At 53.0% G+C, this 13,490-nt stretch overlaps 1 protein-coding gene across 12 annotated transcripts in view; it reads right to left on the bottom strand.

Moving 5' to 3' along the window:
* LOC116939014 (polyamine-transporting ATPase 13A3) overlaps positions 1–13,490 on the bottom strand; it is an 88,218-nt gene that overhangs the window by 41,636 nt on the left and 33,092 nt on the right. For all 12 annotated transcript variants that reach the window (XM_076061342.1, XM_076061340.1, XM_076061341.1 and 9 more), the window contains 5 exons: positions 13,044–13,178; positions 9,401–9,473; positions 7,875–8,006; positions 6,023–6,199; positions 4,644–4,801 (listed from right to left, as the gene is read on the bottom strand). In XM_076061342.1, the coding sequence (XP_075917457.1) occupies positions 4,644–4,801; positions 6,023–6,199; positions 7,875–8,006; positions 9,401–9,473; positions 13,044–13,178 (675 nt within the window). The remainder of the gene's footprint in view (positions 1–4,643; positions 4,802–6,022; positions 6,200–7,874; positions 8,007–9,400; positions 9,474–13,043; positions 13,179–13,490) is intronic.

The raw sequence follows: 13,490 nt of genomic DNA, 5'->3' as shown, positions 1-13,490 counted from the left end.
ATGGAGACACGGGGGACGCATGGGGAGTGGGGGGGGGTGGTCACAGGGATACAACGGGAGACACGGGGAGATAAGGAAACACGCGGGGAGACACAGGGACGTACAGGGGAGACATAAGGAGACACGAGGACACGAGGTAAAAAAAATGGGGATGCAGGAGAAAGACACAGGGTTGCAACGGGAGACACGGGGAGTGAAGAAAATGCACGAGAAGCCACTTGGACGTCCAGGGACACACGGGGAGACACAAGGGAAGGCGTGAGGACACGTATAGAGGAAGGGATGCTCATGAGACGTGTAGACAAACGTGTACAGATGGTACCCGAGGTGGAAGTAAGCTAAACACTGGGCAAAGAAGCCTACAAAAGCTCACCGAGGACACATAGTAGAGCGAGGACATTCGAGTGATAGATGGTGAGCCTCCTGTGCGCTGTGTGAGATGTGTACAAGCGTGCTCTACGTGTGAGTTGTGCGTACAAGGTTTGTACGCGCAAGCTATGATGTGTTCGTGTGTGTGTGCCCCTCCTGGCCAAACCCCAATTGGCGGAGCCAGGAGATTGAATACCTACCCTCGGGGCTACTCCAGAAACAACGAAAAGCCACTACGGTTGGCCACGTGGAATGTTCGAACGCTCACTGCAGAGGAGAGGCTGCCACTCCTCTGTCGGGAGCTGGACCGGTACCGCCTGGATCTATGCGGCATTCAGGAGGTCCGGTGGACCGGCTCTGGCTCCTGCGACCATGAGGGGTGGACAGTCCTCTACTCGGGGCAGCAGACTGCCAAACAACAGGGTGTGGGTCTTCTTTTGAACAAAAGAATGAAGGGGGCGTGGGAGCGTGGCGGTGAGGTGTGGGAAGCTGTAAGCCCCAGGCTACTTTGGGCTCGCCTTCCCATCAACCGGAGGCGAGGAATGGTGGTCGTGGTTACTTATGCCCCCACCGAAGATGAACATCCGTGGAGGGATGCAGGCAAAGCCGATGAGTCAGATGCCTTCTATGACCTCCTGTCACAGGTGCTGGCTAAAGTGGCCCCCGGGATAGAGTCATCATGTTGGGTGACTTCAATGCCCGAGTTGGTCATGATACTGGCACCTGGTCTGGAGTGATTGGAGGGCATGGGCCAGATCAGCTCAATAACAACGGTAGGAGGCTGCTAGATTTTTGTGCAGCCCATGGGCTTGTAATTACCAACACGCTGTTCCGGCATCGGCGCATCCACACAACATCATGGATGCATGCCGGGTCCAAGCAAGAACATCTGCTGGACTACATAGTGACGGACCAGCGAATGCGAGCCCATGTCCTTGACACCAGGACCTACCGTGGAGCTGATCTGCCCTCTGACCATCGACTAGTCATCTGTAAGATGCGCCTGCCATTCTTCCACTCCGGTGGTGGGTGTACACCCAGGACCCCATTCCAACCTAAAGTGGCCTGGTCTCAGTTATCTGATGAAAGTTGCAAGCGAGAATTTCATCATCGCTTGCGGCTGGGATTGGTATCGTCCCCGACTCCTCCTGATGTCGAGGGTAAATGGGCGAGGTTTAGGACTGTGACTCATGCAGCTGCAATGGCTGCTTTGGGTACGCGGTCCAGACCTCCCCAGACACCCTGGATGACAGAGGAGTTGTTCACGATGGTTGAGAAAAAGCGACAGGCCCACTGTCATCGGCTACAGAATCCCACGTCAGAGAATGAGGAGGCTTACCGCAGCCTTCGCTCGGAGGTTCGGAGAGCCGTGAGGCGCTGCAAGGATGGGTGGTGGTCGCGGGTTGCTGAGGAGATGGAGTCTGCCTCAGTGGCCCGTGATCACAAATCTCTATTTAACTCCATCAAAAAAGTAACCTGCAGCGCCACACCTATTACCATCATTAGGGGAAAAAACGGTGATCCAATTTCCGACCCCCAGGAACAGGTTCGCAGATTTGCTGAGCATTTCTGTGAGGTCCTGGGGGAGGGAAAATCCCTCAGCCAGGAAAACATCGTGGCACAAAGTGAGGATGACCCTGCTGAGGCTGCGGTGCCTCAAATATTGGATGAAGTCACCCCCTGTGAGTGGCTGGCTGAGGTGCCATCTGCTGAGGAAGTATTGAAGGCGATACGGAGTCTGAGACCAGGAAAGGCAGCGGGCAGAGATGATCTCCCAAGCGAAATGCTGAGGGAGGGTGGCGTTTGTGCACAGACTGCCCTATATGACATCATAACAACAGTCTGGACCACTGGACGGGTTCCGCAGGATTGGAAGGATGCCCTGGTGGTCCCCCTTTTTAAGAAGGGGGACCGCACAGACTGTAACAACTACAGGCGCATCTCACTCCTCAGTGTGCCGGGAAAGGTCCTGGCAAGGATTATTCAGCATCGCCTTGCCAGGCACGCTGAGGAGAGGCTTGCGGAGCCCCAATGTGGTTTCAGGAAAGGGCGGTCCTGCACAGATGCCATATTTTCTGTCCGTCTGCTACAGCAGAGGTGTAGGGAATTCCAACAAGACCTACATCTCTGCTTTATTGACCTGGTCAAGGCCTATGATACCATCAGTAGGCCTGGGCTCTGGGTCGTTCTTCGTGCTTTTGGAGTACCTGACCCTCTGCTCACGATCATTAAGGACCTTCATGATGGTGAGCGGGCCCGGGTAAAACTACGTGGCCGGGAGTCAGAGCCATTCCCTGTACACCTTGGGGTGCGACAGGGATGTCCTCTGGCTCCCACATTATTTAACATCTATTTTGACCACGTAGTTCGTGAAGCCTTCAATAGCTGTACCGGGGGAATCTCCATATGGTACAGATATAATGGGAGGCTAATCGATGCCCGGGTGCGGTCAAGGGATGGCTCCCTATTGCTCAACCACGTTATGTATGCTGATGACTTGGTAATAGCTGCTCAGTCAGAGGAGGAGTTGGAGACGCTGCTGCTGAGACTGGAGCGTGCCACTAAGAGGTGGGGCCTTACCATCAGCCCCACCAAAACTAAGCACCTGCCTGGGTATTTTGTACCATCGGACACTCCACCCCCACAACTCCCAATCGGTGATGGGGCAGTTGTGGAGAGAGTGGAGAGTTTCCCATACCTGGGCAGTGTGCTTATGACTGGCTCCAGTTTAACAGCAGAGGTCTCACTCCGAATCAGTCGAGCGGCAATATCTTTTCATCGGTTGCGTAACGGTGTGTGGAAGCTACCTGGTCTGTCGCTCCGCACTAAACTTCAGGTCTTCTCGGCCACGGTCATTCCCTCCCTTCTCTACGCTTGCGAAACGTGGACCCCCCTAATGGAACATCTTCGCCGGTTAGAAACATTTAGGCTGGCCTGCCTACGATCCATCCTGGGTTTAACCAGACTGGATTGTGTGAGGAGCTCACAAATCCTTGAAAGATCTGGGCAGGGTCCCATCGGTGAGCTCCTCCGGCAGGCAAGGCTGCGATGGCTGGGTCATGTAGCCCGCATGCCCAGCCACCGCATGCCGAAACAGCTTTTGTTTGGCCGGATTGAGGGGGCTAAGCGGGCGCGGCACGGGCTAGAGAAGAGATGGAGTGATGTGGTACAGGAGGACGTGGAGCTGAGTGGACTTGCCGATGACTGGTACCAGCGGTGTCAAGATCGGCCTCTGTGGAGGAGGCTCGTGAAGGATGCTACTGGGCAGTTGGAGGCAGTCGCCCTCCAACAACAACGGAGGGCGGAGGAGCGACGCTCACAACAGCGAGCGGAGCGCCGGGTGGCTAAAGCACAGCAGGTTGGCACAGTAGGGGGCACAGGTGGTGCATCAGCCAGTCATCTCAGTCAGTCGACCCGTGGCACCTGGGTCTGCCCCGTGACCTCCTGCCAGCGGGCGTTCGACACTTCACGTGGCCTCAGGGTGCACATAGCCTGGCACAAGCGTCGTGGTGACGTCACCGCCACTTAGTGGCGAATGGCGGTTGTTGTTGTTGTGTTGTGGGGAGCGGTGGTGTAGCGGTTAGCGCGCTGTGCTATGAACCTGGCGACCCGGGTTCGATTCCCGCTCACGGCCAACACTAGTGACGATTATCTGAACCGGTCCTGGGCCTCCCCTAGGTCGACTCAGCCTCAAATGAGTACCTGGTGCGGTGTGTAAACATCGCCACCGCGGAGACAAAGGCGATCGGCGGACGTGGTGCTGGCCACCCACCCCCTCGTGTACCGTTCCAGCCTTCATAGGTGCTTGCTAACAGCACTTGCCCCTACAGTCTGTTAAGGCTACACGGGGGATCTTTGTTTTTGTGTGTTGATTGTAGGGAGCGGTAGTGTAGTGACTGGCGCGCTGTGCTACGAACCCGGTGACCAGAGTTCAATTCGCGTTCACGGCCCACACCAGTGAACATTATCTGAACCAAACATCGCTGACGAACATTTAAACCGGTCCTGGGCTTCCCCGAGCTCGACTCAGCCTCAAATGAGTGGCTAGTGCGGTGTGTGGTAAACATTGGCACTGTGGATACAAAGGCGGTCGGGCGTGGTGCTGGCCACCCACCCCCTCATTTCTTTAGAAGTTGCTTTTTACGTTTAGTTTGTTATCCTTTCCCCGCACCTCCGACTAGCACGGTTGTCCACATACGTACACACCTTGCTGGCCTTAATAGGTGCTCGCTAACAGCGCTCACTAGCTGCGCGTGCGTGCGTGCGAGCCGCACCCCCTTGAGCGTGGAGGAGATGACCGTGTAGACGAAGCCGACGAGCGCCACGGCGACCAGGAAGAGCAGGAAGCGGAACGCGTCGCGGTAGAGGCGCACGTTGGTCGGCTTCGGGTAGAGGATGGAGCGCACCAGCTGCCCCTTGGCCGTGCCGAACCCTGCACGCGTGGCACAAAGATCCCCCGCATGGCCTTTAACACACCGTCGGGGAAAGTGCTGCTAACGAGCACCTATTAAGGGCCGGCACGGCCGCAGGAGGTGGGGAGGGGGGGTTGACAGCACCAAGCCCCTGTTGTTGCCTTCGTCTCCCCAGTGCTAACCACTATACTTCTGCTCCGCACGTGCACACATGCATATGCGGACACACTCGCCTATGTAGTCGCATGCGCACACGAAACAGCATGAACACACAAGGTGGTGGTGACATCGCGACAGCTCTTGTGTCAAGACTAGGTGCACTTCTCTCTGGTCATGAAAAGTGTCTAAGACTTTACTGGCAAGTCCAGGAAAGGCCCACACAATCGCGCACGTGTGTACACAGACGCAAGTGCTTAAAGAAGAGCATTAACACGCAAATACGTACACACAAAAGATAAAGATCCTCACGTAACCTACACTGTTCAGGCGTGTGCTGTGAGTGAGCACCTATGAAGGCTGGCATTGGGCATCACCAGACTAAACTGCTTTGGTCTCCCCTGTGCTGATGTTTACATACTGCAGCGAGTACTCATTTAATGCCGAGTTAACCTAGGAGAGGCCCAGGACCGTGATGTCACTTACCTGTGATGTTAGCTATGGCTGACAATCAAACCACTCCCCACAACCTCCCACAACACACACAAACACAGGTACTAACAGATACAGGGATGGAGGTCATGGTAGAGGGCGGTAGCGGTAGAGGGAGATAGCGGTAGCAGCAGACAGCAGTCGCGGTAGATGGAGGTAGCGGTAGGGGCGGGAGCGGTAGATACGGTCGCAGTAGCGGTAGAGGCCGGTAGCGGTATAAGCGGTAGCAGTAGAGGGCGATAGCAGTAGGAGCGGTAGCGGTAGAGGGTGGTAGCAGCAAAGGCGGTTGAGGCGGTAGAGGTAGCGGAAGAGGTAGGCAGGGGCAAAGGTAGCGGTAGAGAGAGGGAGGCAGGGGTAGAAGCCGGTAGCGGTAGAAGCCGGTAGCGGTAGAGGGAGGTAGTGGTCGAAGACAGTAGTGGTAGAGGGCGGTAGTGGTAGGGGTGGTAGTGGTAGAGGGCGGTAGTGGTAGGGGTGGTAGTGGAGCGGTCGAGAGAAGTAGTGGTAGGAGCGGTAGTGGTAGATCCGGTCGCAGTAGTGGTAGAGGGTGGTAGCGGTAGAGGCGGTAGTGGCGGTGTCGTGTATCTGTCTCGTGCCTGTGCGTACGACGACGACCCGCACGCTCTCCCCACTGTAGAACCGCGTCTGCACCACGTGTGTGCCGCAGAACACCACGTGCCGCTTGTGCGCTTCCGCGTCGAAGACCTCGTCCTGCCCCGTCGCATCGCCCACCGGGTGCGGCAAGCTCGTCTTGGTGACGGGGACGCTCTCGCCTGCCAATGGAGACAACCACGGTGGTTGTGATCATGATGATGATGGTGGTGGTTGTGATGGTGTTAGTGGTTGTGATGATGATGGTGGTGGTGGTAGTGATTGTGATGATGATGATGGTCGTGGTTGTGGTGATGATAATGGTGGTAGTGGTTGTGATGATGATGATGATGGTGGTAGTGGTTGTGATGGTGGTGGGTAGTGGTTGTGATGATGATGGTGGTGGTTGTGATGATGGTAGTGATTGTGATGATGACGATGATGATGGTGGTGGTAGTGGTTGTGATGATGATGGTGGTAGTGGTTGTGATGATGATGGTCGTGGTTGTGATGATGATAGTGGTTGTGATGATGATGGTGGTGGGTAGTGGTTGTGATGATGATGGTGTTGGTAGTGGTTGCGATGATAGTTGTGGTTGCGATGATGGTTGTGGTTGTGATGATGGTGGTGGTAGTGGTTGTGATTATGGTGGTGGTAGTGGTTGCGATGATGGTGGTGGTAGTGGTTGTGATGATGATGGTGGTGGTAGTGGTTGTGATAATGGTAGTGGTTGTGATGATGGTGGTGGTAGTGGTTGTGATGATGATGGTGGTGGTAGTGGTTGTGATGATGGTGGTGGTAGTGGTTGTGATGATGGTGGTGGTAGTGGTTGTGATGATGACGATGTTGATAAAGAATCATAAAGACACCGAGTCAGAACGTATAAGATGCCTGAGCTTAACAACTTGAAGCTAAACAGGTCTCACTATTCTTGAACAGATAAAGAACCATAACTCTATCCCAAGGATGCCCTGGAGCTCGTTGGTGGTGCACTCGCTGCCCTGGCTGCACCTGGGGCTCACTGGTGGTGCTGGGCGCCTGTTCCTTCGTTCCAGGCTGCACCACAGCACTATTCTCACCCCCATCCCATCTCATCTCCTGTGCTTCCCTGCCCTGGCATCCCACGTCGATCCCCCTTCGCGAAGCCACGTCATTTGGACGCTACTTATATACGAACTATTTTTTGTTCGTAAGAGCCATGATGAGAGCACTGAACCAGCGCCACTGAGAGGCTAGGTTCAAGCCCTAGGTTTGGATGTCTCACAGTGGGGTTCATGATGGCTTTGGTATGAGAATTGAGCCCACACCGCCGAGATTCTGAGTGCGAATCCGAGTTGACACCAGGTTCTCAAGTGCAGTGAGCTGACGAGCCTCATTTAAAACAGGGTGGTGAAAATGAAATACGGGCATGGTTATAAGAGTTACCGTGTGTCCCTGAAAAGAGCCCAGAGAAGTGAGAAGAAAGCAGCTGTGGGACTGAATGGCTTCCTGATAGAATGACTTCGCTCACTCACTGGCTTATTGTCGACTGCTCCAGTGACTGACTCCATGCTTGAGTGATTGACAGATATCCTGACTTATTTATTGACTGTATGACTGATAGAGCGAGAGAGCAACTGATTATAAGACTGCACATACTGAACAGCTCACTCAATAAATCACTAGCTAAGGTGAATGACTGTCTTTATTTACGGACTGGCTGATCGTTTACTGACAAATCGACCTGACTGATTGCCAAGCCATGTGAATGAATAACTGAGTGACTTAACGATCGGCTGACTGATTGGGGGACTGCGTGAGCACGTAGGTGAGAGAGTGAGTGAGCAAGTAAGTGAGCGAGCGACTCGCTGGCTGACCTGTGAGCATGCTCTCGTTAACGATGCAGCTTCCGCTAATGAGAGCTCCATCGCATGGCATGATGGTGCCACCGGGCGGGATCACCATCACATCTCCCGGAACCAACTCCGTGGACAGGATCGACTCCGGGTCTGGATGAAGTGATGACAGAGAGATGAGCGCGCACACACACACACACACACGGACGTACACAGATACTAATACACACCCGCATTCAGACACAGATATATGCAGAGACATACGCACATTGAGACGCACAGATACGCAAGGATACAGAGACAATTATAGAATCACAAACAGAGAGACACAGATGCACATTTGATACACATACACACTTACACACTGGGGGCAAAAAAAAACAAAGTTTCCCCTATAGCCTTTATTAGACTGTTGGGGCAAGTGCTTTTTAGCAAGCTCCTAATAATTTTGTTGTTTAATTAATTCACTAATTCATCCAGGAGAGCCACACGGAGTCGTACGACTCTTTTTCAGGAAGGTCCTGCTGCCGCTGCTACATTTGGGTATTTATCTTAAGAAGCTTTCAGCCAAGTAATGACAAGCTGTGTTTATTATACACGTGGGAGGAAACCGGAGCACCGGGAGAAAACCTGCTCCTCACGCGTGGGGTAAACAAAGCTCTATCCCCGTAAAGTGGCTCCCCGTCTCTCGTGTCTTGCTACTCTGTCCCATCCTCTCTGACCTCAGTGTCTATCGTCCCTCTCTGTGCCTCCCTCGCCCTGCGCCCAGTCTCGCTTTCAATCCTTTTCCCTTCTCGCTACCCTTCACCGGAACCAACTCCCACTGCGCGTAAAACAATAATCTTCACAATAACCTGTTTCTGATCCTTCCCTAAAACAACCCTCATCGCTTCTCCCCGAGCCCATCCTTCACCGGAACCAACTCTCGCTGCGCGTAAAACAATAATCTTCACAATAACCTGTTTCTGATCCTTCCTTAAAACAACCCTCATCTCTTCTCCCCGAGCGCATCCTACTGCTACTCCCTGCCCCGTTCACAGCTACGACCAGGCATACTCCAACCCCTATCACTACCCTTAAGCCTACCCCTACCAACTTCCTCCTGTCACCATAACTACAACACCACTTTTATTAATAAGCCCACTCTTTATTTTAATCACTATCACAATTACAATTATTGTAAAGCGCCTTGGACCAAGGCACTATACAATTATATATACGATAAGTATAAGCAGTGCCATTCATCTCACAACACGGCACAATCCGCAACACACGGAGGAGCGCGAGTCTTTTTTTTACGGAGAAACCCCACACATGTGAGGGGGCAACACTCGATTCCATACAGATGTAACAGGTGGAGTCTGCATTTACTGAACCGCCTTCTCATGGCGAGCCAGGCTATAGTACCCTCCTGGACGCCCGCAGGAAAATAATTTCACAATATTTGTGCAGTGATCCACCAACTGTCACTGCCTCCAGAGTGTTGGACTATGGCCCACGTGCATAGCCAACACCACAGCAACACACATACACACAGGGATGCTTACCTTTCCCTGGGCGGCAGACGACCACCCCGACCACGTTGTGAGCTTCGACCATGTCATGGAGCATCAAGTATTGCTGCTCACAAACACACACACACACAAAGGCAAAGACCCTCCGTATAGCCTTAACACACTGTTGGGGCAAGTGCTGTTAGCGAGAAATCATTGTAGGCCGACACGACGTACGAAGGGGTGGGTGGCCAACACCACGCCCGGCCGCCTTTGTCTCCCTAGTGGCGACGTTTACGCATCGCACCAAGAAACTCGTTTGAGGCTGAATCAACCTAGAGGAGGCCCAGGACCGGCTCAGATAATTCTCACTGGTGTTAGCTGTGAGCAGGAATCGAACTCGGGTCGCCGGGTTCGTAGCGCAGTGTGCTAACCACTACACTACCACTCCTCACACACACACGGGCAACGACACACACACACATTACATACACATAGGCAACGACACACACATTACATACAGATAGGCATATAGCGAGCACCTATTGAGGGTGCCACAGCAAAAGAGGGGGGGGGGGGGTTAGTGGCCAGCATCACGTCCAGCCACCTTTGCCTCAATCCAGTACGGTACTGATGTTGTTTACACACCGCGCTAGGTACTCATTTAAGGCCGGATCCACTTCAGGGAAGCCTAGGATCGGTTCAGATATTCGGCGGTGGTGGCTGTGCAAGTGGCCTGTAACCCAGCAGTGTGGCGGCAAGGGTTGGTGGAGCGCATAAATGCTGTGATACTCTACTCCCGAGTGCATCGAGGTTGCTATTTTGCTGTACCCTGGTTCATCAGAAGGCAGGACAGCAAAGTGTGCACTAATATGAAATGTGCCTTCTGTATTGAATACAATGTTGCCACCCCCTTGCATGGGTTTTCTACAGGTGTTCCAGTTTCCTCTCGTGTGTGTGTATAAACACCCAATAATTAGCTGAAAACATCTTAAAATATAGAGGACTGCAGAGCCTGGGAAATTGTTGCATTCGGTTCATGGCCTCTCTGCCTTCCAGCTCATCTGTAGCTCCTCGGCGGTTGTGAGATGCAATTTGCATGAACGACACTCAACAAAACTAAACATTAATCTTATCCCTTCTAGCCATGACGTGTCCTGCACAAGCCCACTTACTTTTATTAAGTTAGAATCACATCGTCAACCTGCGCACAGCGCTCTGAAATGCTCAAACGAATGTCAGAAAGCGTGACGGAATCCATGCATATGCACGGTTTTGTCTTTCGTGTCGACTTAAAACGGATGTTTTTTAGGGGGGGGGGTCTTGTAGTTTTCGTGACAGCACGAGACAGACACATGGCAGTCATAGTTTCCAGGCACGACAGCTAATCACCCTTTCGGCACCTTTGAAATGCAATACAATTAGAAAAATATAACCAACGCCCTGCTACATTCTGCTGGTTTACGGCCGCTCAGACTGGTCAGCGCTGGCTGCCACTGACGCAAAACTGATAACAGAGAAGAGAGGAAAAATGTGCTTGCTTTGAGACAAACGGCGAACTTTGAAGCCGTGATCTCTCCATGAGCTGTTCTCTCCCTTTCAGCAACAACAGCAGCAGCAATAAGTGGGCGGCGTAAAGGGTCTGGGCAGCTCCGCTCAATGGCGAGCCACTTCAAAGTTAAGGGTTCAAGTCGTGCTACAGTTGCTTTGCTATTAATAGCCATCTATGGTGGAATGACCTCCCCACCCCCTCTCCCCCCCACATCTCACATCCTGCAACCTTTCTTCCCTCTCCAATCCCAGCCAATGGATTGTTGCGATTTCAGGGTGGTGATGCCATTACTTTTTTGTCTTGGTTGTACTGTGTCATATCTGTACTGACAGGTCTGCAGAATCTTGTTTGCTCGGTCTCTTCTGTATTGTCCGTCCTTTTTTTTATACTTTCTGCCTCACTCTGCCACGTCTGTGCTGTCTCACCTGTACCATCTGTCCCTCTACACCGCCTTGTGCGTCTCACCTGTACCGTCTGTCCCTTCTACGCTGCATTATGCATTTCCGCTGTACTGTCTGCATCATTCTGTCTTGTTTGTTCTGCTCATTAGTTCCGACCGTTAGCTTGGGGGCAGTTGACATGGCCCAGCAGTGGAGCATTTGCCACTTTAAGCAGAGGTCCACGGTTCAAGTCCAACTGGCCGCCCTGGTGATCACTGCGGTGTGCATTAACCATAGAAATACTACTGCTACTACTGTGCCCCATCTGTTTCACAGTGGACTTTAAAGATCCCCTAGCATTATTTTAAACTAGCAGGGTAGCGGGTGCCCGGCGTCACGGTCAAAAATTGCCAAACTTAAACATTTACCCGCAAAATCACTCAATTGGGGTGACACACGGCAGCAATCTTTGCCCCTTGCTGACAGAATCATGCCCACTTGTAGGTGCCGAGTCGACTTGTGCCCACAGGGACGGCTGCCACTGGGGGTGCCCAGTGGCAGCCGTCGATTGTATCGAGATGAGATGCGAGTTACTTATCGCGAGCGCAAAGCGCTCTGAGGTGCCCCGGCGTGAAACACAAATCGATTTTATCGTGAACAGCAGCAGCAGTGGAGAAAAAGTGCAGCAGCCCTCATTGCACGTTTGTAAAGTTTCCACTCACTTTAAAAAAAATTGGATTGAAAATATCCAGACAATGATATTGTAGCGGTCAGAAGAGCCACTTTGGCGCAGTTTTTCAAGTGTTATTGTAGAACTACCATTGTTATTAATTATTAACAGGTTATGCTTTTGCCCGTGAAATAGGTCATGAAAAATACAGTCGAGATTAATTATTAAGCAAACGGACGCACGACGAACACCCACTATGTGCTCATTCTTACCCAGACACCTTGCAGACATGAACAAAGACAAAGATTCCCCCCCCCCCCCCCCCCCCGTATATCCTTCACAAACTTTTGGAGCAAGCGCTGTTAGTGAGCACCTATGAAGGCCGGCATGGCACGCGAAGTGGTGGGTGGCCAGTGTCACGCCCGGCCGTCTTTGTCTCCCTAGTGGCAATGTTTACACAGGTACTAATTTGAGGCTGAGTCAACCTAGGGGAGGCCCAGGACCACGTCACTGGCGTTGGCCGCGAGCGGTAATCGAACTCGGGTCGCCGGGTTCGCAGCGCAGCTTGTTAACCACTACACTATCGCCCTACCCCAGACATAAACACGCGCTGTGCCCCCCTTTTAGCCTCGCAGGGTGTTCAGGGCAGCTGCTGTCAACAAGCACCCTTTGAGGACAGCACGGGGCAAACAAATAATGGGACGGTGGCGACACCGGCTTGACATGTGCCCAGCCGCCTCGCCCCCGAAGCAACTCACCAGAGATGGGGCATTCCCAGAGATTGGGCTTCCCCGTCTCTCTCACAGCCTCTCTGTCTCCCTCCATATATATGTCTGTGTCTTTCTCCCTATGTCTATGTCTCCTTCTCCCTGTCAATCTCGCTGTCTTTCTCTCTTTTCGTGTGTGTGCTTCTTTCTGTGTCAGTGTATCTCCCCGTTTCTCTTTCTGACTCTCTAACCCTCCCTCAATCGCTCTGTCTCTCTCCCTCTGTTTCCCCATCTCTTCCATATCTTACTTCTCTCTTTCTTCGGCCTTGTATGTACGGTTTAGGGAGTGGGGGAGTGAGGAGTTGGGATAGGAGAGGTGGTTGCCCACCTTTCGGATGGAGTACAGTGAGGTGCCGATGGAGATGAAGGACATGATAACAATGGCCGAGGCGTAATAGTAGTACTCGTCCGACATCCACAGCGCCACGCTGAACGCCTGGAAGATGTAGAACGGGTTCAGGACCTGTACAGGGACATGCGGGGGGAGCACGCAGGCACGCACAGGCGGGACATGGTAGGAGGGGTATACGAGGGGGGCATGGGGGGAACACACAGGAACATCAAGGGAGGAACACGAGGGCAACGCAGGGAGAATAGACACAACACGGGGACACACAGGGGCACAATGACACACGGAGGCACACGGGGGCACACGGGGACAAATGAACGCACACAACACATGAGAGAAGGAATGGGAATAGGAGGGGTATACGAGGGGGGCATGGGGGGAACACACAGGAACATCAAGGGAGGGACACGAGGGCAACGCAGGGAG

The sequence above is a fragment of the Petromyzon marinus genome, chromosome 5 (assembly GCF_048934315.1).
Source record: "Petromyzon marinus isolate PM22_M1 ecotype Great Lakes invasive population chromosome 5, UKy_Petmar_22M1.pri1.0, whole genome shotgun sequence".
Classification (NCBI taxonomy): Eukaryota; Metazoa; Chordata; class Hyperoartia; order Petromyzontiformes; family Petromyzontidae; genus Petromyzon; species Petromyzon marinus.
The sequence above is the reverse complement of the archived record's forward strand: the minus strand, read 5'-3'. Positions and strand labels throughout refer to the sequence as shown.